Below are 27,493 nucleotides of genomic sequence, written 5' to 3'. Positions count from 1 at the left end.
TTATTGCTGTTTAGGGATTGTCCACTCTAAAAATACAAAATGATCCTGAGCCACTGAGGGTCCCCCACAGAAAAGTACATCCCAGTCCAATTTGCCACATGCCAAATTTTGATAAGGTGATTGTTATTTTTCCATTTTCTTCTATTACAAAACTCACTATATATGTCCTTGGATCTCATCAAATCTCATTTAAAAACATTAAACAGAAAATGTGTTTTTGAGCTCTAATACAGAGGAGCTGTTATCCAGGAAAGTGAAAGTAGATTATATGACTCAGTAAAAGGTTTTAATAGAACAGAGGAAAGGAGGAGATGAAGAAATAAATAGGTAATTTCCCTCCATTTGCATCAAACTTCAGATGATAAAGGATTTTTAAATTCCCTTTCAAGGAGCCAGGGAAATAGTTCAGTAGAATAAATGCGTGCCTGGCATGGGCAAAGACCTGAGTTCAACCCCCAATTCCACCAAAAAAAAAAAAAACCCTCCTTTTCAAATTTGTAGGCACAGACACAGTTGACAACCAGGGCTTGGGTATCTGTCCATTCCGCAGGCATCTATGTGTGCTGCAGCTCACTCTCAGAGATGTGTATTCACAGGTGGCAGATGAGTCTGCCCAGAGGTGACAGAGACTGCAGTCACATGGAGGTGACCCGGGTGCAGTGAGCAAAGAGGAGCTGAACAAGGAAGAGTGAAGTCCTGTGTCCACAGTCTTGCCCTATGCATGTTTGGGACTGGTAAAAGAGTATTCAGCATTTCTTATAAAACAGTCAGCAAACTCTTTAAAATAAGTTGTTTAAAGGAATGTCCTACAGAAATAGCCATTTTTGGATGAAGTGTCTGCATCAAGCATCTCACAGCTGGTAGGGTGGCACTGCCAACATTAAAGGAAGCTACAGTACAGGGAAGATAACACCATCTCAGAAACTGAGTGTGGTTCTGTTTCTTGTTTATAAGTTTAATCAAAAATTACTTTTTACAATCAATTAAGTTTAGATATTTTTAAAAAATATTTATCTGAAAAGTACTGACTTACTTGTGTGGTTAGTGACAAGAGCAAGTGACTGTCCCCAACAACACTACCAAGGCCTCAAAGCCCAAGAGCCTTGTCTTCTGTTTTTCCAGTATTTGTGCATATAGAACCTGGTGTGGGACTAGAGAGGGTGAGACTCATGTCAGTCACATGGAGGGCTCCCTGTTCTCTCAAGCTGGAGAATTTGGTTAGCTATGGACTAAAGGGTCATGTTTTCATGTTTTCTGAATATGCTTATGGGGCCTGTTTGGGAACAGAGGAATTTGTTGTTCTCATTTATGAGTTGAGAATCTGATGTGGACTAGCCACTGTGTGGTGTGAAGGAAACACAGCTGTCCATAAAACAGTCACAGCTTCTGCTTTCATGGAAATTACCCTGTGGATTAGTGTATCAATCACACTACCCCTGTATGTGTGTAAGTCCACAACTACCAAGTGACAGGAATGTGGTTCTGTGAAGGCACATCTTATGGGATCTGATCCACACTGGATAGTCAAGGAGGCTTCCCCAGAGAAGGACTCATGAGACCAAAGAGAAAGGTAAGTAAGTGCAGTGTGAAACAGAGCTGTCTGTCGGAGAACAGAGCATGGGCAAAGGTCCAGAGAGAAAGAGAACAGGCCTCACCAGAGACTAAAAACAGGTCCTGAGAAACACTGAACTGAACCAAGGAAGGGACTTTGTTCCAGGCAACCAGGGCCAGATGCCACAAGGTCAAAATGGGACTTGTCTATCCTTTGAAAAATTCTCCCTACCTGCAGCATGGAGGTATCTGTAGGAGGCCATAGGGGCATTGAAGAAACTCCACAGGAAGAAACCACTCTATGGAGATGCACTGAGCCAGCAAGTGCAGCGAGTGCTTACTGAGTGCTAGACCCTGGGCATTCAGAGAGAAAATATATAGTATAAATGTGAAGTAGCGATGAATGCTATGAAGAAAAACAAGGCTGGGAAATCGAGATGCAAGTGGGGTGGCAGAGTGGTTGGAGGAGCTACTCCTACCGGGCGGATTGTACCCAGACACCTGAATGGCAATAAGAGGCAGGGGTGGAGCAGCAGTGGCAAAACCAGGAGGAAGAAGGACACTTTATGTGGATGAACTTGAGCCAGGTTGACATGCAGATTCAGACTCATGAGTTCTGAAGTGACAACTGTTCTTTAAATAATAGACTTGGTTCTTTAAAGTAGTTTTATGTTAGCAGCAAGGATATAATGGTTACGTTCCTCACAGGCAGTGGATACACGGGCATAACCCATCTCAATTCTCTTTTCGTCCACTCTCCTCCTCCCCTGCCCTTTTGGTCCCCATTCCATTTGAGAATGATGTCTCCCTACTTCCTAGGATCTATCTTGTATCTTGTTTTCTGCTTATAATTTGGTTCTCTCATATAAGACAAATCATGAGATAGTTAAGCTGCATGTCTCATTGATTTCATTTAACATGATGGTCTCAAGGTACATCCCTTTTCCCACAAATGCCTTGAGTGTCTTTATGTAGAAGTAACACATTTTCTTTATGTTGATGGAGATATAGGCTGCTCCCCAGATTTAGCTCTCATTAAATGTGCTGCTAAAAACACGGATATGCTTGTATCACTGTAATATGATATGCTTTTATCACTGTAATATCTTTAACTCTTTGGGGAAAATAAATAGAAGGGGAGTAAGTTGGGTCAAGTGAAAGTCCTAGCTCTCATTTTTTGAGGAAGCTCTATTTTGGTTTTTTGGGGGGATTTTTTTCCTTTTTTTCCATAATTTTATTGAGAAACAAATACCAATGAGACAGTTTCAAACCAAATTGTTAGGACAATTTCAATAATTAACACATTGCATACATTCTTCCTAGTGGTTAATTGCTGTACACGATGTGGACATGATATCCTATTTACAAACACCATTAGAACAAATCCCTCTATTCATTAAGAGAATGTACCTATATATCTATCCTAAGCATTTTGAATACACAGATACAAAATGGACATTCATCTGTATCCCCATTTTTTGTTAAGTTCCGTTATTTGAATATTATAGGTGTGTTAACTCAGCAAAATATTCTAAAAGAGTCCAGTAGCCCATAATAGTATTGGGTCTTCCAGGAAGCTCCATTTTGATTTCCATAATGGTAGTACTCATTCATATTTCTACCAGCCATGTAGAAGGGCTCTCCTCAGCTCCAGCCTCACCGGCACTCGCTATTTGATTTCTCGATGACAGCCATTCTTCCTGGAGTAGAGTAGAATCTCAGTGCTGTTCTCATTTGTTGAACACTTTTTCATGGGTTTATTGGCCATTTGTACTTCTCAAAAGTGTCTATTCATTTCAGCTGCCCATTAATTGACTAGGTCTTTTATTTGGAGGGGTTAATTTTTAATTTTTTATAAATTCTATAAATTTTTATAAATTGTTTTAGAAATATTAGTCATCTTTCCAAGGAATAGCGGGCAAATATTTTTCCTGTTCTGTAGGTTATCTCTTCACTATGTTTGTGGTTTCCTTTGCTGTGCTGAAGATTTTAATTTGGTATAATCCTATGATGAAACTATATTGATGATTATTATCACTCCAAATCCACTGTTTACGTTGCACTCACTGCTATTATTGTACCTTTATGCATAATGCATATCCACCATTGTAGCACTATCCAGAAAAGTTGCACCACTCTGAAGTCCTCTGTGTGTTGCTCTTCAGCCTGACTATTCATTCCACAAACACTTTTGAGTATCTCCTGTATACCAATATCATTCTATGAAGGCAGGAGAGACATCAGTCAGGAAAAAACAGGCATTGGTCTTTGTCTTCATCATTCAAATTGGAAAAAGCATGCAATAAATGATAGAAATGATAAGAATATTAGGTTAGATGTTAGAAATTATTGAATATTATGACCAAAGAATAAAAGCTAGCTAAGAACAAGAACAAAGAGAAGGGTGAGGGAGGGTGGGTTTGGGGAGAAATAGCAGAGTGCAAGAAGAACTCACACAAACCTACTACCACTGTTTCTTTATAAAGAATCTGATCACAGATGCAGATGGAGAAAAGGAGAATAAGGAGCAACTTGCACATTTAAATATATACACTTCTGCATCATTCTGTTTGGAATTTTTAATGAGAATAACTGGCCTGAGTAATAGAGATCCTAGCAACTGGAAACCAGGTAGAAACTCCAGGACTCACTTCCAGCATCCTGTCTAAATTGGGTTCCAGCCCAGATATGCTGTAGAGCAATCTGGATTCCTTGGCCAGATCGCTTTATCTCCTTGGGCTGCCACTTTTTCACCTTCTCCCAACAGAATATTTAGAGCTCACAGGTTTTCATGCTGTGCCCCTGAGGATCCCTCAGGGTCCCTTGAAAAGAGATTCAGGGTCTGCTTTGTTCCTCTTTTCTCCTGCCCTGCAACAGAGAAACTCTGATTTAGCTGGTTTTACACATTGGCCTTCTTCATCAATGCTCAAGAATTACAGTTTTTAAAATGTTGGGAATGATAACTTTTAAACTATTTCGTATTCAGAATGGCATTAACTTGAAACTGTTATGCCAGAGCTAGCAAAATATATAAACTGCTGTTATTTGGCCAAGTTTTTCATCAGCCTCAAGCAACCTTATTGCTAACTTTGTATCTCTAATATAAAATAAATTCTCTCACACACAGACCTTTATTTTTATATTAGTTTCTTGTCCTTTTTCCAGACATCTGCATTCTTCATTTCGCTACAGTTGAGAGAGAACAGGCTACATTAGTCAATACTTTTGAGATTTGTCTTATTTGCTTAAATTTATTAATTAATGTATGTCAAACAGCACATAATCAACCCTGATTAATAAATTAATGCATTGTGTCTATCTTTGCTCTTTGCAATAGTTTTGTTTACCATACTGTATGGAAAATAATTTTATCTCAAATGTTCATGAAACAGCCTACAAAAATATATAATAAAATAAACACTGATTTACTTCATATGAAGAGATAAGATAAACACAAAAAAGTACAATGAATCCAGTGGTTATTATCTTTCAGATATTTATGCCTGGAAATTTTCATAACTGTAAAATGTAGTTTGCAAGCTTACTTCTCAGCACTCTAATACTCAGCCTGAGAAAGGAAACAATATCAGCTATCAAATGTACCATGCCCTCTAGGTCAAGGGCCCTCATGGCGTGGGGAAAGGTAGAAAGAAGGGCATTTTCTGATGCTCAGTGAGGTCAGTTCGTTGAACAACTGTTTAATGTTTAATGTTTTAACAACTGTTGCTGTTATGTAATGTAACCAGCAAGCATAACAACAGAGCACACATACCTGCATCTCTAGTTACTAACTATTCTTGGTTCTTATAATTGGGGGAAGGATGTACCCTTTACCCTCTAGTGGGTAAAGCCCAGGAATGTTACAGTGCACAGAACAGATTTCTCAAAAACAAAACAAGACAAAGAAACCCTATCCAGCCCAAAAATGTTGGTAGGGGTTGAAAAGTACAACAACAGATGCTGGCTTGTCAAACTTTGCTCTGTGGGCCAACAGTATAGTATCATTTGGACACTTGTTAAAGATTCGGATTTTCAGGTCAACCTAGACCTACTAAATCAGCATCTACTCTTTGGCAAGATCCCCCAGTGACTCATGTGGCTGTTGAACTTTGAGGCATGCTACTAATCCAGAAATGAGAGGCTCTAGCAAACCCCAGTAATATAGAAAAAGTATTTTCTTCTGTACAGTAAATCTGTGGCTTAACTAATTGACTTCATTAATTAATCACCTCTAAATTGAGACTTTTTTTTCCTCAAGGATGCCAGTCTTAGTTATTTGGACTGTTGACCTTGAATTTCAAGTTCATTCAATTATCCTCTGATTCTCCTTATAGGTTGGGTTATTTTTGTTTGTTTGTTTGTTTGCTTGCTTGTTTAATGTATTCAGTTGTTGAAGGGTCTCACTATGCAGTTTGGACTCATGGTGAGCCTCCTGCTTTCAGCCTCCCCAGCACTGGGATTATAGGCATGCATCAATACACCCAGACTCTGGCCAGCTCAACCCACTCTGGGAGTGGGGCTGTTGCAGTAGGTGGTGCCAGGGATTAAACCATGGGCCCTACGCTTGCCTGAGCTTGCCTAAGCAGGCGCTTCAGTCCACTGAGCTACCTTGCCGGCCCCAGGTTGGGCGTTTCAAGAAAGGTTGAATAGTTTCAGAAGTCATGAAAGTCTACTTCTAGGTGTACATTTGAATTTGTATTACATGCTCTTTTGACTTTTCATTAACCTAATATTTATTTACTTAGGAAGATTGTTTTAAAGATCTCAAAATAATTTGGGTACTAAGTATGTTGTCAAGTATGTTTAGCTTAATTGTGTAAATGAGGTAGAAACATATGGATTACATTTCCTGTGAAATATGCAGGGAATTAAAATTAAGCAACAATATGTCAGGCAATATGTGTGAACCTAAAACCAAACCACTAAAAAGTGAGTTGAGACAAGTTCTTCTGTGTGACTTTGTCTGTGATGGGTATTTAGTGATTAATCCACTCGGCTCTCCTTCCTCTCTATGGGAACTGACATCATTGTACTTTGATTTTTCTCTACTAAATCTATAGATTTTTTTCTAAGTTCTTTTATAAAGAACCTTGAAAATGCTCAAATATAAGCTATGATTTCCAGTAAGTCTGGACAATGAAGTCTATTTCTAAATTCTTATCATATCTTTCAAATTTTTACTTTGCAATCACATCAGTTCCTAAGTACATTTACGCCATCCATTGTTTTGTTTGATTATTTGCATGTTTGTTTTTTTAACAAGCTCTTTAAACATATGAACAGTTGAGTCTACTGTAAAAGAATCCAGACAAAATAGATGCCTCTTGTCCTTTTATAGGATTGATGTTATACAGCTTCTCAATAATACAAATGTTAAATGGATATCGAATGCTTGAAATGTTTATTATTATTTCTAGAAATTTTGTCATATTTAACTTTGAATTCTCTGGTCTATTGTGTATTTAAATTTATATGTAACAGCAAAAAGAATTATTATAGTTCTTAAGGTAACTCAGTAATCATATAAGAATGACTGTTTAATTTAAACTTAAAACATTAAAGTAAAAGGAAATTTTCAAAGCAAGAATTAAAATAATGGTATATTCCCATTTTTGGTTGGTCAAAATATCTGCCAATACTTTTCTACAAACTATTTTTTGAAACATTTGGGGTTCAAAAACTTCCCAAATGTTTTCAGTCAACCCTTAGTATTAACTTTTGAACTCAAACACATTTTTAAGGAAATGTAATCCATGTGTTTCAAATTCATTTTCACTTTGTCTATCAAGATATGGCTTGGAAAGCTCTTCTGATCCCTATGAAGTGTTTCAGTGATAATAGAAATCTTGTCAAGAAAGGATCTTAGCAGGGTGCTCAGTGGTAACCCCACTGGCCTCTAGTGCAAAAAGACTTTCCTATTTTTGGTCACAGTCTTTTCTTTTCATCTCACATATGGTAAAATAGTGATGATGATGATGATGATGATGATGATGATGATGATGATGATAATAATAATAATAATAATAATAATAATAATAATAATAATGACATGGAACCAGTTGATGGTGGGTAAGAGATGTGACTTTGTCCATTCACCTTAACTAAGGTTGGCTTGAAATAATACACCTACAATAAAATATCAAATATTTCATGGTATAAATGGACTAAAGAGTCTGAGAAAAAATCTGCTTTTCTTTTCCAGTGCAAATGCTACATCCTATCATCTCCATATTCTGCAAATGCCTCAGACAATATCTGTTTTTAGTATATTTCCTTGTGTTCCCAGCCTTTGCCTCTTTCCCCCAGACAGAAGGGGTTGGCCTTCTCCAGAGAGATGAGTGTCCAAAGACACAGGAAAGCCAAAGAGAATCTGTGAGGATGGGGTTTCCCCACTGAATGGGCAGCTATCAAATGAACACAGTCTCAGCTGCCTTTGCCCTGCTCACCCAAGGCAGAGCCCCACACTTGGCAAGTCCAGCCCAGGAGGAAGAGCAGGAGCCCTGTTCTAGGGCTCCAGCTGACCCGACAACTTTGCAAAGCCAGTGAAACCAGGCAAGCCCAGACTCTTCAGCCAGGATAGGCCTTCCCAGGTTGCCAGTCACTGCCTTCATAGATGAATGGCCTTCCCAAAACACCCATTTGCCCACTACATATGGTTTTCTCAGCTCTTGTGGCCCTTAGCCAGGCCCAAAATAAGTCAAGAGTGCCCTTGGAGTCTGAGGAGATTTGTTGAGCACTACAATAGGATTCAGGCTGCCTTGTTTAGGTTTCCTACAGCCTTAACTTTTAGGACTTTTCCTCAGTTATGGAACACTTACCACACTTACCTTATGCTGAAAATGTGGGGAGTTGGGGTTCCAAGGCCAGGGATAACTCACGGCAGGGCATCCTAGCTGTAGCAACTATGAACAGGAATAAACAGCACCAGTGTCTGAGTTGACCACATCACTGAAGAGTCTGAACCGCCTCTAGTCCAGGGCCTAAAAGTGTTGGGCACAGAGTGAATGAATAAAAGCACAGCACAGTTCAATGAATAAAAAAAAAATAAATGAACAAGGGCCAGCTTGTGGAGAGCTGAGACAGCTCAGTGGCATGAGCACCTGCCTGGCAAGTGCAAGGTCCTGAGTTTGATCCCTGGTACAAAAAATAAGAATAAATGAACACACAGATGAAGAACCTGGCGCAGCCTGCCCAGCACTGACCCTTGCAGACCATGTGCCTATCATCAGTGTGCAGTCTCAGAATTGCAACAGAATCATAAATCTTTCTGTGGACTTTACCATAGCAAGTGACTTTCCACTGATACTAAGGGCAACAGTCTTTGTTTAATTAGGAAAAGAAAAGTGACCTGCCTTGTGATGCACAAAAGTTTGAAAACCCACAGAGATGTCCAGGAATAAATTATATATGAAGCTCAGAATTGTAAGAGACAAAACAATTTAGACATGAACCATTTGCTTGGAATAAGTACACACTACTTTTCCAACATTTCAAATATAGAAAAACACAGAATGAGTGCACACTGATGTTGGGTCTTAGCTCTTTCTGAGTAGGTGAAAGTCATTAAGTTATTCATGGAAGTAGAGAAGTAAACCCATGAGGCAGTCAAGTAGGAACATCAGCCGCAGCAGCCAGGGTGGGAGCCAGAGGCCTCTGCTCCAACCTCCCCTCTGCATTCCTCTACAATAACGGCCATCACATTTATGAATTAAATGAGAAAAGCACCCCACAACGTTAGCACTACAATATCTGGTGGACTTACCTACAAATATAATCAGTACTCACATCACAGGTTCTAGCTATCATTGCCATTCCTTGTAGGGAAAAGCAGTGGGGAGGACACTGGGAGAGGCAGCCACCCCATACAGCCACACCTGGTAAAGACTCCTCCCCAGATAGTTACATGAGCTATGTCACCTAATTTTCAAAAGTGGGAGCTAAAGAAAAAGTTCACTGCCCATTTATCTATATACTTGGTGGTTTTTGTCACAATTCTTAGTTTCTGATTATTCTTGTGGATACTCAAAAATCCAGAGGCTGACATCACCTGAATCATTTAACATGTAAATAAACCAAGGTGATCATTTATCCCTTGAGTGCAGCCCACGGGGTTGAGAACTTTGTGGTGGTTTGTAGATCATTTGAATCTACTATAATAATACAGGCCAATTCTAATCTACTTCCTGGTGGACAAAAATTCATAGTGAAAGTATTTTTTCTATAATTATGAAAATACAATGCTCACTGTAAAATTTTGGAAATAGAGAAAAGACTAAAGAGAATCACCCTTAATTTCACCATTTATCACTGTTAGAAATTTTATGTATTTTATTGTAGATTCTTCTATGTTAGAACACATTTTGGTTTATGGGACAGAACCATTTTTTGAAGATGATTTACTTTATAATCAGGATGGTGACAATTTCAGTTTGAAAAACATCAAAATTTAAAGATCAAAACCAGCAATGTGCAGTTGGCTGTAAAATTTTAGCAGGTCATTTCAGATGGAAGCACTTGTTTGACCACATTTCTTCTTTTAATGTATGAAAAAATCATATTTTCTCTATGAGTACATTTTTGACAATCCTACATTAGATATTAGTCATATCTAGATTAACTTTCTCTTACAGGATTTTTTTTTTGCTATTTCTTTCTCTTTTTTATGTATTTGGTACAGGGTCTCACTACACAGATCAGACTCGTAGTGATCCTCCGGTGTTCAGCCTCCTGAGTGCTGGGATTACAGGTGTGTGCCAGTACAGCTGAACTGGGCTCAGCATGCCTAAGGATGGGGCTGGCACAGCCTGTGGTGCTGGGAATTGAACCTCAGCCCCAGTGCCTGCCTAAGCAGGCACTTAGTCTGCTGAGCTGTCTTGCCAGACCTCTTTTGCCATTTCTTGGTGAAATATACTTCTCTGCTTCCCATGTCACTCTCCCTTGACACTAAAACTGTAATTCCTAAAATTTTGGCATTCTTCAAACAGGTTTGAATTATAGAAAAATGGTTAGATCATATCTCACCATATAACTCATTGTTAGCAGCTTCCATTATTGACAAGTATTTCCTGTAAAAGACCAGGTGGTAAGTATGTCTGGTTTGTTTATTTATTTATTTATTTATTTATTTATTTATTTATTTTTGTGGCTGGCTCAGCCAGCCTTGGGGGCAGGGCTGGTGCTGCATTCGGTGCTGGGGGTCAAACTGTGTTCCCTGCACTTGCCTAAGCTTATGTAAGCAGGCACTTTAGTCCAATGAGCTATCCCGCTGGCCTCAATAAGTACATCTGAACAAAAAACAGGTCACATAGTTTCTTTTGCAGCTAGTCAGCTATGCCATTGTAATGTGAATGTATTTAGACAATATGACCATGTATCATTGGGCAGCAGGGCATAGAGTCTCGGAAGCGCAATATGCAATGTCGCTACTGGGTGAAGATCATAGAGTACTTGCACAACTCAGATGGTTGTGAGGTCACTAGGCAACGTGTTATGATTTGTGTCCCGATGTCCTCCCAAAGTCTCTTGCAGTCATTGGACATTTCTGGAGGTGGCCGAATCTAGAGTGTGAGATTGATTTGTGGTACAAAGCTAGGATTAAGGGTGGTGACTGGTGGATCAGTCCACTGATTTGATTGGTACTGTTCTAATTCCAATAGACTGGACACAATATAAGGAACAAAAATAGGCTTGATTCTCCTCACTTACTACTTTTGCTGTTTTCTGCCATCATGTACTGTTACCCTTCTGCCATGAGCCACCCAGCCTTAATGGAGGCTGCCCATTATGGACTGAAACCTCTATAGACTGTGAACTAAATAAGCCTTTCCTCCCTTAACTTTAGGCATTGGGTATTTTGTCTGAGCAACGAGAAAATTAACTAAGACAAAATGTGATTGTATGTGATCACTGTGGTCTCTCCCTGACTGATATGTTGAGTATGACAGTACAAAAGTTAATGGCCACAACTGTGCTCCAGTAAAATCTTATTCACAAACAAACAACTAATGAGTCACGACTGGCCCATGCAAAGTGGTTTATCAATGCTTGCTGTAGACATTTTTGTCCTCACTGACACTTTCACCTGGAGTTTTCTATTAGTGGCATTCAGAAGTTTCTGATCCTCTACATGAGACTTCCAGTGAACATGGCTAACTGAATTCATGTATCTCCAGTATCAACAAAGCACCACTTAAATGGTGATGAAAGAATTAAAAGACACAAGCTTCTGAGGATGGAGAAGATGGCAGAAAAGAAAGTCAGATGCTGAGTAGGATACAACAGCTGCACGAATGTTGGTGGGCTTAGTGAACAGCACCTGGGCAACAACACTTGGGCTCCAAGGGGCACTGTGTGAGGAAGGGTCAGGGCAGGGATCACTGGGATAGCAGCAAACTACTCCTCAGAATAGCTGGCTCCCTTCTCAGCCAGACACTGAGCCACCACACTTAACTCATGTGTAAACTCGAGATTCTTAATGGAGTCAGGGGAGGGGCTCCAGCTCTTCACTGTAAACATTTTGTTATTCATAGGGCTTGGGGAATATAAACAGTGCCATTTAATCTCCAATATATTTACAACTCTAAAGGTATCTTGAAATCCTTGCCTCCAGCCTTTTTCTATGACCCATGGGAAATAATTTTTAATATTTGCAGAGTCATTCCTAGTATCCATTAATGAGGTTCTAACACAGGAAGAAGGAGCAGGAAACTAGAAGACAAGAAATTACCAAAAAAGAGGTTTCCTTAGAGTTGATTTGCATGTCTGGATCTTTGTCCACAGAATGAAGCGGGAGACAGTGAGAGGCTGGTAGCTATGGTGCCTGGTGGGGTATGTGGGAGTCTCACTCAACAGTCCTGCTTAAATCCAGCAGACAAAGGCCACTTGTTAGGAAGCGGAGTGCAGGATAGTGACAGACGCAAACTTCAAGGGTCCCTGGGGTCACATATAACAGGCGTCACTAACTCTGAGTCAGTGTGTCTTTTTCCCAGTAGTATATTTAGAGACTGGGCAAGAAAGAAAACATTTTGCAAATCTGGCTGATTATTTTGTAGAGAGGGACATCTTTTGTACTGTTCCCTCTTTGTGCTACAACAGACACTGGCTATGTGTCTGTGTGTTCTATTCAAAGGGAAAATATTTGAATTTCTTTGGTTATTACTACCATCATCGCATGTTTGTCTCTCTTTGGTTTGTCTTCCTTTCCCCATAATAATTCTTTCTATCTTCTTCTCTTTGAAGTCCTTCTTTTCTGTCTTCATTCATATTTGCATTTCTTTATCCCACACATTCCTTTCATTATGCTGTTGGTCTGCTTCGAGAATGTCAAAGAAAAATCACTTCTTTGAGGCCAGTACCAATACCCACAAACTTTGGACTTTTCTTCCACAAGTTTTCAGAGTGTTTCATTGACCTTGAGAGTCAAAATATTGATGAAGGTGAGAGGAAAAGGAGCTGGTCACAGAATTTCAAATAAAATTAAAATCAAATCAAATTCAGCAGCCCCAGTACAGAGAGACTATCCTTTGTTCTGTTCCTTTTTGTCCCATATTCAAGCCTTGTGTGCTCTATTCAGAGGGAAAACAGATTAAGAGAGAAAAAAATAAAAGAAACTGTTAAGCTTCCTTGGTGTTGGAGCAGTATATCTGCCCTCATTTATCACTAGACGCTGCATGTTTTGGTAGCACCTGATTCTCCAGTCTACAGGGTTTCATTTCATATCACTGTGGACACACCTAGGACACCTGCCTACCCAGTATCATCTGCATGGACACCCACAGTCAACTTGCAAGCATTTACCTTTGGACTTTTATTAATAGTTGAACTGAGGAAGCCCAATTCAGCAAGACCAAAGGGAATTGGACATAGTGGACATTTACCATGTCAGACCAACAGTAAGCACTTTGGTCATCTCTCTCAAGCCAGGGGCATATGAGTCAAGCAGAAAAGAAGAGTTATAATTTTAAAAAAGTATTATATTATGTGCAGGTACAAATTTCCTATGATGAGTATGATCAATATATATAACAAATATGTACTAATGAAACAATAAAGTTTAAAAGAAGTAAAATTAACCCTACTACCTTTTGTTATGTTCTTTACCAACATTTTATTTTTTGTTTTTATTGCTTGTTTTCTTTTTTCCCATAATTTTATTGAGAAACAAATAGCAATGAGACAGTTTCAAACCAAACTGGTATGACAGTTTCAATAATTAACACATTGCATACATTCCTCCCAGTGGTTAATTGCTGTACAAGATGCGGACTTGATATCCTATTTACAAACACTATTAGAACAAATCCCTCTATTCATTAAGAGAATGCAACTATATATCTATCCTAACCATTTTGAATACACAGATACAAAATGGACATTCATCTGTATCCCCTTTTTTGTTTAGTTCTGTCATTTGAATGTTATAGGTATGTAAATATTACAAAATAGTCCAGTAGTCTATAATAGTATTGGGTCTTCCGCTTGACTGGCAGTGTTGGAAGATATTCTAGAAAGAGATAAAATGGCCATCACTGCCCCATGGCAACACCTTTGCCCAGGTCTCTTCCACCTCAGGCCAGAGTCTGGATCACTGTCACCCCTGTCCAGGTTGCTCCCTCCTCTTTGTCCTTAGGATGGTAGCACAAGTGTCCACTCTTCAGAGCCAATCTTCTTGGGCCCTCATTTCAGTCTTACTTGCTTCCATACTGTTCTCTGAGGAGCTTTTCCTTCATGGAGCTATCACAGTTGTGTTTCTGTGTCTAACTTTCAAAAAACCACACACACACACACACACACACACACACACACACACATACAAACAGTCTTATTTAATTGCCCAGGCTTGCCTCAAACTTGTGATCTTCTTGCTTCTGCTTCCCAAATATTACAAACATGTCTAGCATGCCTACGGTGTATTACTTTTCCTTGTTTGTATCCTTCATATTGGCAAATTAGGTAGCATGCTTATGTGTGCAGCATATACAATGGCAGTACCGTAGGAACATGGTGAGTGCAGGTTAAGACAAGATTGGCACGATCAGGGTGGTATGGCCGCAGACAGCAGATGGGCGTCTAAATAACGAGCCTTTGGTAATTCTTATGAGCCTTTCTTTATACTATATTAAACCCATTTTAATGATTTTTCTTCTGCTTAGAAAAAACAAATCTTCATATAGCATTTCCTTAGTCCACACTAGGTACACCTAGTTAGAATTTTGCTCTTATAACTTCTATTTTAGCTATCTTCTTTTAAACTAATTCCTACCTACTTAAAAAGTAAGTAAATATGCATTATAAATAATAAGATATACTACCACTGACTTTTGCTATTGCTTCATCTTTGCATCAGAGTCAATATCGAAAAGTTATCAGTTGGTGGTAACTATTCTTTGTGTTTGCATGTGGCTTATCCCTCTAGTTTTAGATTCCAATAATTTCCTACATGGTCTTTTGCTCTTTCATGTGGGCAAACCTATTGATTGTAAGAATAGCTAATGGCAAAACTTTTATATTTTCTCATGTCAGCCCCACGATCATGAATTCAACTTAGACTAGAGGCAGGTATCTTAGGAAGGTGAGAGCTGGTTAAGACTTGTTAAAGCCCTTCTCTAATAAGAGTTTCAGAGAGTTTGATTCAACTGATATTCACTATGTGAAGGTGCCTGCACACTACGCCAACCTATCTGACATAATCCAGTCTTCTAGCAAAGATCCCTCACTCTCCCAAGAGTGTTCTTTTGAGGTGGGTGAGGGACACCAGGCCAGACTTTAATTCAGAACTGTCAAGTGGAGAGAGCAATGTGATAGATGAGTCATAAGTAGACTATTGTAGGCTCATCCTTCCTTCCTCAGAGAGGAAAAATGTAAACAGGCTCATTTTAATGGAATGGAATTTAATAATAAAATTTCCTAAAATTTTATGTCCCCAAAATCTTGTTACTGTTGTGCATTTTGCAGCATTGCAAGGTAATTGGTAGCATATGGAATGGTACCTTCAGGGGATCACAACTTGCCTGCTTTATTTGCCTCCGTACAACTTTTGATAAATCTCTGCTTGGCAGAGCCAAATGTTTATTTATAACATATGGGCTTCCCCTGATGCAGTGTGATCACATAGCGACGCTGTACCATTGCCAGAAATCAGCTACATTAGCATCATGCAAAAAGTAAGTGTGTATTTAATTTAAAATTCATATAAATTCCACATTTACTTTCATGTCTGCAAACTCTGCTGGCTCTGATGAAAATATCTCATTTTTTTTTCTGGTTGTGTTGATATTGACTATATTGTGTCCTTACTGTTTGGACATCTAATTTGTATTTGTCAAGCACCAAGAGTGGTAGGAAAATATTGAGCTATTCCAAATGGTCTTTCCCTGGAGGTTTTTGTGATTGGGTAAGTCAGCTGCAAGTCATTCTTCTCAGAGCTGAGTCACATTCACCACGGTTGTTAGAGTGTGCATGTGTTCTAATGGATACAAAAATTCATTGGAATAGCAAAAACCGTGTATTATAGTCGTTTAAGTAAGTTTTCCTCATTTGTATTTTAATTATTCTTCTCAGGGCACAATTGGCTACATTTCTGGAAATATTGAAGTTAATCCAATAATATGAGCAAAGTTCACAATAACCTTTTTCAGTAACAATAAGTAGTCAGTCATCTAATTAGAAGTGATCCCAATTTGAATCCTTTTTATAAGACTTTTTCCTCATCTGTCTGTATACTCTAAGGACCAGATTTGGATACATCTTTTTCACAATTAATATGACAATTATATTTTTAAAGTTAGATATAAGGATGGCTGGGCATGGTGGCACACACCTGTAATCCCAGAACTTGGGTGGCTGAGGTAGAAGGATCTCCACAAGTTCAAGGCAGGCCTGAACTACACAGAGAGACTCTCTCAAAAAAAAATTAGACATGAGGATAGGAAAATAATTATTTTAAAATATATGCCCGTTCCTCAGCAAGTATAAGATCACATATGACCCAACAATTCTATTCTTAGGTATATAAATGTAAGGAGGGAGACAGATGGGCAGACAGACTGACAGATAGAGAATATCCCAAGAAAGTATTCAAACAATAAACATGTAAATAATATTCATGGCAGCACTATTTGAAATAACCAAAAGGTAGAAACAACCCAAATATCCATCAGTGAATGAATGGATAAGCAAAATGTGGGGAATCCATTTCTATCTGCATAGTAAAATAGTATTCAGTCATGAACAGGAATGAAATGCTCATCCAGACTATCACATGGATGATCCCTCAAAATATGATCCTAAGTAAAAGAAGACATGACAAAGGTCCGATGTCATATGCGAATAGTCAAATCTATGAGGACTAAATAGAGATTTGTGGTTACCAGGGGCTATAGGGTGGGGGAGTGAGCAGTAATTCTTTAATGTGTATGAAGTTTCCATTTGTGGTAATGAAAAAGTTCTGGAAGTAGACAGAGCTATGTACCTTAAAATAACTGAAGTGCTAATTTTTTGTTATGTATTCTTTTACAGTAGAAAATTTAAATATATTTCCACATGTTGTGCAGCTACATACTTAATTAGCAGAATCTGTTCCATAAATAAACACTATAAGCATAATTTATTCTGTGCTAGCAGTAGCAACAAGCATTTTGTTTTAGGCAGTATTTTAAATTCTTTACTCTGTACAACAGGTATTATTATCTCCAAATTACAAAAGAGGCACATGAAATACTGAAAAGAGAACTGACAGATGGGAAAACCGAGACTGGAACCCAGGTTGAGTGTCTGTGCTGTGAACCACTACCCCACAAGAAGAGCTAACTGTATCCCAGGACGGTACAGCTAATGGGTGTGGGCGTGTCCCCCAGCTCTCCAGAACATTGTTGTACAGTCTCAGCCTTTGATAGCAGACTTTTTAATTCAAATCTGCAAAGAATACACATTTCTGTTTCCTTTATTACTCACTGAATATACACACGCCATGGAAAATCTGCAAGAAGTGTAGTTTCCTTTCAGAGAAAATTTATTGTGCTCTGTGAGGCTGCTTTCTGTGGTCAGAGGGGTCCTGTGACCCTCAGCATTTGTCTTCTGTTGCAATGATAGTTGTACCCCATTTCTCAAATATATCTCCCCCTCCCTGTCTTGCAGTTCTGGGGCTGGACTTAACATGAGAAGGGAGGTTTAGTTTAGCCATAAAGTACATCCTCAAAGTGTGTAGGGAGTGAAAAGAAGAAAACACTGCCATAAGCAAGGAAATGTGGGTAAGAAGTGATGGATCAGAAGAAAATAAGTAAAGTATAGTGTTTATCTCCTCCAGGACTCACCATGTGATTCTGAATCATGCTGTACTAGTGATGCCCTAGGAGGGTGAACCTTGCTAATCAGCGAGAGTGCTTGCTTGAACAAAGGAAATTTCTGAGCACACCAGAATGTCAACATCGTATTTTTTGCAAACAGATGCAGGGAGAGCCACACACAGATCTAAAGGGATGGCATACATCAGCAGCAGCTACGCAGGACTCAGTGGAGAGACACATGGGTAGCACCAGTGCAGAGAACTTGAGGATGTGTGGCTTTTGCTGTATGTGTCTGCGTATCTGTTCATTTCCAACTCCACTGTTTCCATCTCTGTAATAATAGTGGTCTCAGTACTGCTGGCTAACCACTAGGTCTGCCTCTCGGTTCTGGATGTGGCTGAGGAAAAGCCTACTATGGGAGATTATTGCTTTTGTTTTGTTTTGGTTTGGTTTTTTGGGGGTTCTTTCCATGTATTTGGTACAGGGTCTCACCACAAGCTCCAACTCATAGTGATTCTCCTGCTGTCAGCCTCCCCAGCACTGGTATTACAGGCGTGTACCACTATGCCCTGACTCGGTTGCTGGCTCAGTGCTTCCTGGGGATGAGGTCAGCATGGCATGCGTGATGGGGATCAAATCCTGATCCCTGTGCTTGTCAAAGAAGGCACTTAGTCCACTATGCTGTCTCTCTGGCCCTGAGATTATCGCTTTTGATAAGGGGCCAAGGCCAAGGCCATCCTAGGCAAGAGCCAGTTCCATGATCCCTATGTACCACATGGACGTGTCAGACTCCTTGTAAGTGCTCGTAGAAACTTAGAGCTGAAGCTAAGTGCTTGATTTTTAACATCCAAATTCTGGGAAATAGTCTTCATGGTTTGTTCCATTCATCACCACTTCTCTCAATCCAAGAGTTCAGCCCAGGCCCTAATAATAATGAGGTGTAGCCCTACAGAGCATTTCATACAGAGCAATACCAGATCTTGTGTTCAGATAGTTGTGAGGTTCACTGCAGAAAGCCCTCTCCTAGGAACACTACCCACTGACTTTCCACTAAGAGATTTCCTTTGAACAGGAAGCTAAAGGTTTTAAATACCTCAACCATTTTCGAGTAGGCTGTGGATCATAAATGCCTCCCTCTTGACTTTCAGGTTCCTACACTTTCATTTGCAAGAGAGGGCTCTTGATGAAGCAGAAATGTAACAATAAACTTGCTAATATAGAAGTATTTTATCAAATTTCAAAATGAAGGTATTATGATCCAAAACTTGAGAAAGGGACCAGCAAGATAGCTCAGCAGGCTCAGCACCTGCTTAGGCAAGCACAGGGACTGCAGTTCAATCCCCAGCACCACATGTTGCACCAGCCCTGCCCCCCAGGGCGGACTGAGCCAGCTACTGAGACCAGGTGTAGTGGCATAATCCCAACCCTGGGAAGGCTGAAAGCATGAGGATCAACATGAGTCCAAGTTGCGTAGTGAGACCCTGCCACAACCAAATACATATTTAAAAATTTAAAAAATAAAATTAAAAAATAAAGACATGAGAAAAATACAGTGTGAACTTCACTTGTGCTTTCACAAGTGAAATGTTTCAAATCTCAAGATTATAAAGAGGGGCTGGGGAGATGGCTCAGTGGTCTAAAGCACCTACTTAGAACAAGCTTAGCAAAGCACAGGAACCGCGGTTCAATCCCCCAGCACCACATGCCAGCCAGCCCCGCCCCCTGGTGGGCTGAGCTGGCCACACACACACACACACAAATAAATTTTAAAAAATTTTTTAAAAAAAGATTATAAAGAAAACAGCTTTCTGACCATGCCTCTTTGCATTCCTGCCTTATAAGAAAGAAAACATCATTCTGGAATTTATGATTTTGAACCGGCACTTGGTATCAATTTCCCCAAAAAGACAAATTTCTAAGATGCCAAATTTTTTTCTGTTTTGAGGCAGGGATAATCACTTCTATAAGCTCTATTGAATGAATGTTCTCCTCTCACCCTTAAGTACCCCATGGAGAACCAGAAAATAACCAGTCAAGGAAGGGGTAATTCAAATCTCTTAATTTTCACTTTAGTTCTTCAATAGATCTTTCTGTCTTCTTCTACAGGATAAAATATGTAATCAGCTATTTCAAATTTTCAACTAGAAGGTTGAGTTTCTGGGAACTGAATAACACTGCTGCTCTATTATAGAACGTAACTTTCTGATGGACAACAGTAAAAATATGAAGGTTAAGTAACCTCAAAGAGTAAAAGGTCAGTTGTATTTAATGTTCATTATGATGATGAATGTCATCAGCCCTGGATGTTAGGTCACACAAGAAGAAAGTGCTTCAGGCTAGCGAGATAGCTCAGCAGTCTAAGCGCCTGCTTAGCAAGCACAAGGACCCAAGTTCTAATCCCGATACTGCGTGCCATGTTGGCCCCACACAAAGCCAGCTGCCAAAACCAGGCATGGTGGTGCACGCCTGTAATCCCAGGGCTAGGGAGGCTGGGACTGCAGGATCACAAGTCCAAGCTGTGTAGCAAGACCCTGTAACAAATAAGTAAATAAATTATTTTTAAAAAATATTTTAAGAATAAAGTGTTTCATGCAAATGCAGTTTGAAAGAAACAATGAATGAAACTAGGTCTAAAGATGCATTAAACTTCTAGCATGGCTTTTCTGAGGGCTGCCGCTTGGAATCTCAACAGTCTCTTGAGGAAAGCTTTCTAGAGGCCACCCTGTGCTAAGCTCCTGAGACTTTTGCTTCTCCCTAAAGAATAAGAGAGATCATATGGTGGCAGGTGTGTCCAAACCCCAGGACTTGGAGATTTTGGGTGATGTGGAGATGCCCTTCAGTGAGAACGAATGGGTCAGCCTCACGTCTGTGGGGAATGCCCTGTACGCGGAAGTGATGGCGGAGAACTACAAGACCGTGGCTTCCCTGGCTGCAGCATCCATACACAGACCTGATGGGAACCTGGCATTGGAGGAAGAAGGACGCCCTCATCCAGCGGGGCTGGGACGTCAGTCTTGCTGAGTACATCACAAAACTAAGAAGATGTACAAGATGTACTTGCCTAATTTATAGGCATTTCATCCAATAGGGTGCAAAGATTTCTGGAAATCCTCGGTGCTGAGACGAAAGTTAATTGTTGACCTTTTCTAGTTTTCCATGTAAAAAGTTAGGAGCCGCCTTAAACTGTGACAACCACACATTCTTTTTTTCTGTAAATGCCTGGATTTCCACGGATTCTGTGTTCATTAAAGTTACTCATTCTGTTGTGCAAAGCAGGCTGCCGTGTTCTGTTTCACACAGCTTATGGAGATAAAGTCGTAAGCTGCCATATTCCTCTCATTTAGCATGTACAATTCAGTGCTGTTCAGTATTCACCCACAAGAGTAGTGCAAAAATCACCACAGTCTACATTTAAGTCTTTTCTGTCACCTCTGAGAGAACCCTGTATCCAGGAGCAGTCACTCTACTTCCCCTGTGGGCCTCTCAGCGTCAGGAAACAACTTGGCTAGTTGTATGTCTAGGTCTGCCTGTTGTGAGCATTCGTTAACTTAATCATACAACATGTGGTTTTTACAACGGGGTCTAACTTAGGACACTTTCAAGATCCACCCATTTCGTAACTTCATGTGTCATTCCTTTGTATGTGAGTGTAGTAGCTGCTGGGTGGGTAGTGGCACATTTTGTGTATCCATGCAGAGCTGACAGGTGCTTGGGTGGTGTCCACTGTGTTAGCAGTATGGGTCACGTTGCTGTGGACATTAGTATAGGAGCCTTAATGCAGACTTGCTTTCAGCCTTCATGGATAGGTATGGTAGGTATATTTGTGCTGGGTAAGTTAGTAACTTGGATAAATTTTTTAAAGGAATTTCAGGATTGTTTTCTCCAGAGTGTCTAAAATCATTTTCCCCTGGCAGTGTGTACAGTTTGCAAATTCTCCACATCTTCACTACTTACTGGTGTCTTTTATTGTAGCTATGCTACTGATAAGAAATGATATTCTATGCTTTCCATTTGCATTTCCCTAATGGCTAATGATTCTGTGCATCTTTTCATGTGCTGCTGAGTACCAGTATGTCATTGAGACATCTGTTCACATGCTTTCCCCATTCTTAAGTTGGGTCAGCTTTTATTTGTGTGTTCTAAGAGTTCTAGACTGAATCTTTAGTAGCAAATATGTTGTTCCACTCTAGGAATTGTCTTTTTCACTTCATTAATAGTGCTTTTTCTAGCACAAAAGCTGAATATTCCTTAGGATTTTCTATGTACAAAATTGTATCCTCTAAAAATAAAAGACAGTCTTGTTTCTTTTGGTACTGGGAAAAAAAACTTCTAGTATGTGAAATATTTATTCATAGAAAAATAATTTTATGATTGTGACATTTGCTTTTGCTATAGATGATGTCATTTCCAAGACTAACCTGACAAAAGTAATTTACTTCATTGTATTGTTTCCTTGATTCCTGAGGTCTTCACCTTGGGTGGTTTCCATTGCGATTTCATGGGCCAGTCGCCTGGGTTGCCTTCAAGAGAATTATAAATATAAAAAGGAGTGTGCCCTATAACTCAATGATCCCCTAAAAACCTAATTGCAATGCAAACAAAAATAATCAACAATTCTCCAAGTATGGTACAAATGAAAGTGATGTACAAGTTATAAGAATTAAGTAATTTGAGCAGCTGAGTATAAGTTAGATCCCTCTTTGACTCAGAGTATGAATCATTCATATAACCTAAGTACTCATACTCTGGAGGCAGCAGAGCAGAATAAGCAGTGGAGTCCAAAAGCCTGGTGTTGTGTTGGCTGTCACCAATCATGTGACCTTGAGGAAATTACTTAACGTCTTTGAGCTTCAGATTCTCCCTTGAACCTGAAAGTGTCTGTATCTTTCTCATGGTGAGTAACTGGCAATACTTACTAAAGCTTTTAAAATAAAGTTTTTTAGAAGAGAGTCCAGTACCTCAAAATAAGCTATTAATATTAGCTATTTTCTCCTTATTTTTAGGCAAAAAAATTATTCCTCTCAATTATGATGCATCAAGCTCGGTAAAAAAAAAAAAAAAAATCACTTCTTTCTTTAGAATGTTCTTGCCACATTTCTGTACTTCTGAGCCTCAAAATAGTATCAGCCCCAAATCCTCACTTGCAGAGGGCTTGAGGTCCCACAATTAGAGACTCTCTCAAGAGAGTGAGTGGTGGCTTCAAGCACTGTTCTGAGATCTTTTTTGCTAATTCTTGTACTTCTGTATGTCCCCAGGAATTTTTATTTCTGATCTATACAATTTTATTTCACCCATACTTTGGTATTCATTCTGTAGTATATCCTTTTCTAGAAAATACAACTCAGTGAATGTCAGGACATGAAGCACCCTAGATTCCAAGGGCCGTTATGCAGTCCCCTTTCCCTAATTAAAACAGCACTGCTCAACATTCAAACAGTTCCACCTAGCTAAAGGTCATCTCTTCACTTTTCCTTAATATTAATAATGATAACAGTAGTAACAAATGCTGTTAAACACTTGTTCCATGCCACATACATATCTGAGAGTCTTGCATAAATGAGTTCATTTATTTGCTCACATTAACTATGGTGTCCAATTCCTCCAAGTCTGTTTGGCACTCTCCTACTCCTAAAACTGAAGACTGGAACCCCAGGAATCACACCAGTCTCAGGCGAATCAGGATGCCTGGCCACCCTAATCAATTCTTAGAACTAGATGCTATTATTATTATCATCCCCATTTTAGTCAGAAAGCATGTGCAATTTTCTCAAAGACACAGCCTTGACTACTTGGCTTCTACCGGTGTACTGAGAACTCCCCTAATTCTTCTTAGAATAAGATTTCTTTTTGTACTGAACTCTTATGTTCACACTGTAGTTTTAACTTTTATAATTACTTTTATAATTATAATTACTTTTATAATTACTTTTCCACTTATTATAAAATTATATAAATTCATTTTGTTCCAACTCATCTCTACAGAGCAAACATACTATTCTTTTGTATAGAGCTGATTATGGCCATTGACAAACCACTTTCCCTAGTAAGGGAAAGAATTAACTAAGAACTCCCACTTGAAGTCACTGCCATCTGATTGCTTCAATAGTACTTTTGCTTATGTATTTATTTTTCGCTAGCCAGGAAGGTGTTTTTTCTGCTGAGCTATTTCCCCAGCCCTCAATAGTACTTTTATTTTTTATTTATTTATTTTTTAATTAATTAATTTATTTGTGTGTGTGTGTGTGTGTGTGTGTGTGTGGCCAGCTCAGCCCACCAGGGGGCGGGGCTGGCTGGCATGTGGTGCTGGGGGATTGAACCGCGGTCCCTGTGCTTTGCTAAGTTTGTTCTAAGTAGGTGCTTTAGACCACTGAGCCATCTCACCAGCCCCCTCAGTAGTACTTTTAGAAAGCTGATCTCTTGCTTGAATAAAATGTTCTTTCTCTCACCACCTCCTACATTTATCTCCCTAAGGTGATGGTGCTCTAGAGACAGGAGGAAGAAGCTACTGCTTCATTGTAGTAGTGGAAAAGCGCTGATGTCCCTGCCATTCATTTGTGCTGTATCAGTATCTTGAATTATGATTCACATATTTAAAATCCATCAAAAGAGAGTTAAATGAAAGAATGAAAATAAAATGGCTTCAAAAGTTCCTATTTGGCTAATGTCAAATAGGAGGAAAAAAATTACTTTAAGTGAGCCTGTCAGTCCCTATCTTTTTCTGAGAACTGAGAAGTAGGCCTTGCAGCCCCTGGACAAATTTCAACCTCTATTCTGGGCAGTCACCAGACACATTTCTTCCCCAGCCTCTATAGTCTCTCATCAAGTCATAGACTTCAGAGATAAAAGTTTATTGTTGGCCTAGGGATCTAGCTCAATGGTAGAACTCTTGCTTAACATGTTCTGGGGTGCTTTGTTTAATTCCCTGCATAAATTGTTCCATTTTATATACATATACCCCATGAATATATATAATGATTGTGTGTCAATCTTTAAGTTCGTTCTGATATGAATGTTCCTCAACAAATTAAGGATAGAATTATCCTATGACCCAACAAGTTCTGGGTGTGAGCCAAAAATAATTTAAATTAGAGATTCAGAGATCTCATATTTATGTTCATAACAGCATCATTCATAGTAGCCAAAAGTTATAAACAATCCAAATGTTCATGAGTGAGCAAAATGTGGCAAATGTATACAATGAAAAATAATTTGGCCTTAAAGAGAAATGAAATTCTATCACATGATACATACGGTGAAACTTGAAGATATGTTAAGTGAAATAAACCAGAAATGTATACCTGATTCCACTTATATAAGGTACCTAGAATGATCAAATTGAGACAGAAGATAGAGTGGTGATTGCCAGGGCCTGAGGGAAGGAATGATTGGCAAACTAGTGTTAAATAAATGTAGTGTTTCAGCTGGAAAAGATGAATAATTATAAAGATGGATGGTGGTAATGCCTGCCCAACAGTGTAAATGTGATTAATGTCACCCAGATGACACATAAAATTATTACAGTGGTATTTTTATGTTTAACATAATTTAACACAATTAAAAACCTTCCCCTCATGAAGATTATAATCCTAGAGAAAAAGAAAAATAATGCATGTAAAGAAAAATTATTTTTAAAAGGTGGTCAATTTGTGTTTTTCATTTTAGATCAGCTTTTGGTTTGACCTCATTTTACAGATAAGAAAAAGAAAGCTAGGGTGTATGTATTTCAGTGGTAGAGCACTTGCTTGGGATGTTCAGTCCCTAGGAAAATAAGCATATTTGAAAAAATAAATAAACCAGAGGATACAGAAGGAACACAGTTTGCTCACTAAGATCTGTTGTCTGACTCCTCAGCCAATGATCTTTCCACTGAATCCTATTTCTTCATTGAAGTTCTTCTGTTAGTTACATTTTATACTGAACCACTCAACTGTCTACTGGATTTAAGTTCCAACTCCACTGGTTCCTGAAAGTTTCATTTTAGGATTTTCTTTTCAGGGAAATGGAGACAACAAAACCTATTTGACAGTGTTAAATATGTTACACTTACACCTTGGTACAAGGTCAATGAAAATGAGATCCCTTCTTAGGACCCTTGAAATGCCTCTCCAGGATTTGTTCATTTATAAAGATGAATACTTTCTGTATTTTTACCAAACAGTCCAGTGTTTGAGTTATTTAAATCATTCTAGAAACACAGCTTACATATGAAGGAAACCGACTCAGTTGAAAACCCCATGAAACAAGGCAAATGCATATATGTGGCTCTTATTTAGCTGGGAGGGAATTTTTAAACTAAAGATTTAGTGAAGAATTCAATATAAGAGCTAATTTGTGTTTGTATTTCCAAAATAAAAGTAAATTCTTTAACATTTCTACTGGTTATTTAAATTATCAAAACTATATTTCATTTGTATTCCTAGAAGGACTTACCTCAAACAAAAAAAAATGTACTAATATAGAATAGACATAAATTACCACTCTAAGAGATGATTTGTAAGTAACTAGTCTCCCACTCAGAGTGGTAAATTTCTCAGTTCTAAAATAGACACACTGATCAATTGATAGAAGCACATCATAGGACATTAAAACTTTTACTGCAGCCCTCTTTCCTCTGATTCACAACCTTCCCTAACCCTGAGGAACTCTGAACCTAGTCATGTTGATTACTCCCAATGGGTTCGGATCCCTTGCCCACTCTTTCTACTGTATTGAAGGACTAAAGAGACCATTTTACACAACCTTTTGAAAGCTTCTCTTTAAAGAATTGCCACGACCTTCAGGTTCATGAAAGAATTTGTCTTACTCCTAACTTAGAAAATTATGGTGACTATATAATAAGTGCATAGAAATTAAAGCCTTACCTTTAGGCTGGAACTGCCATCTTCCAGTAATTTGCCAAAATGACTAACACAAAGGGCAAGAGGAGGGGAAACCAGTATATGTTCTCTAGGCCTTTTAGAAAACATGGGGTTGTTCCTTTGGTGACATGCATGCGAATATACAAAAAGGATGATATTGTAGACATCAAGGCAATGGGTACTGTGCAAAAAGGAACGCCTCACAAATGTTACCATGGCAAAATGAGAAGAGTCTACAAAGCCCAGCCCTCTTTTGGCATTGTTGTAAATAAGCAAGTTAAGGGCAAGATACTAGCCAAGAGGATTAATGTGCATATTGAGCACATTAAACACTCAAAAGGTCATGATAGCATCCTGAAACGTGTCAAGGAAAATGATTAGAAAAAGAAGGAAGCCAAAGAGAAAGGTACTTGGATTCAACTGAAGCACCAGCCTGCCCTGCCCAGAGAAGCACACTTTGTGAGGACCAATGGGAAGGAGCCTGAGTTGTTAGAACCTATTCCCTATGATTTCATGGCATAAACTGGGGGTGTTGCTCTGCCATTCAGTACCTAATTGGCAGCTTAAATGTTCTAGATCCTATATAAAAATAAAATCATCCTGTGTTATAAGGGTGGTTTTCTTAGTTGAACAGGTGTGTGTTGCCTTCCTACCTCAGAAATATTTGTAGCAGATTTTCAGTGTACCTAGTAACTGTGTCTAGTCTTTATTCTTCAGTATTTTTCTTGCTGAAAGATATTGCTGAGGTATTGTGCAGGTGTATACCCAAATACTCAAATATTTATGAAATATTTACATTGG

At 39.0% G+C, this 27,493-nt stretch overlaps 1 protein-coding gene across 3 annotated transcripts in view; it reads left to right on the top strand.

The window, feature by feature from the left end:
• The window catches only part of Veph1 (ventricular zone expressed PH domain containing 1), a 274,142-nt gene that overhangs the window by 180,089 nt on the left and 66,560 nt on the right, over nucleotides 1-27,493 (top strand). For 2 of the 3 annotated variants that reach the window (XM_023699702.1, XM_023699700.1), the window contains exon 10: nucleotides 17,229-17,307. In XM_023699702.1, coding sequence (XP_023555470.1) covers nucleotides 17,229-17,272 — 44 coding nt within the window. In that variant the 3' untranslated portion in view covers nucleotides 17,273-17,307. Of the gene's footprint in view, nucleotides 1-3,460; nucleotides 3,494-5,202; nucleotides 5,229-5,312; nucleotides 5,335-17,228; nucleotides 17,308-19,543; nucleotides 19,560-27,493 lie in introns of those variants that run through there. The other variant, XM_004639833.2, reaches the window with a different exon arrangement.

This window comes from Octodon degus, unplaced genomic scaffold (genome assembly GCF_000260255.1).
Source record: "Octodon degus isolate 3935 unplaced genomic scaffold, OctDeg1.0 scaffold00115, whole genome shotgun sequence".
NCBI lineage: Eukaryota > Metazoa > Chordata > Mammalia > Rodentia > Octodontidae > Octodon > Octodon degus.
Note: the sequence above shows the minus strand (reverse complement) of the source record. Positions and strands in the feature narration are given on the sequence as shown.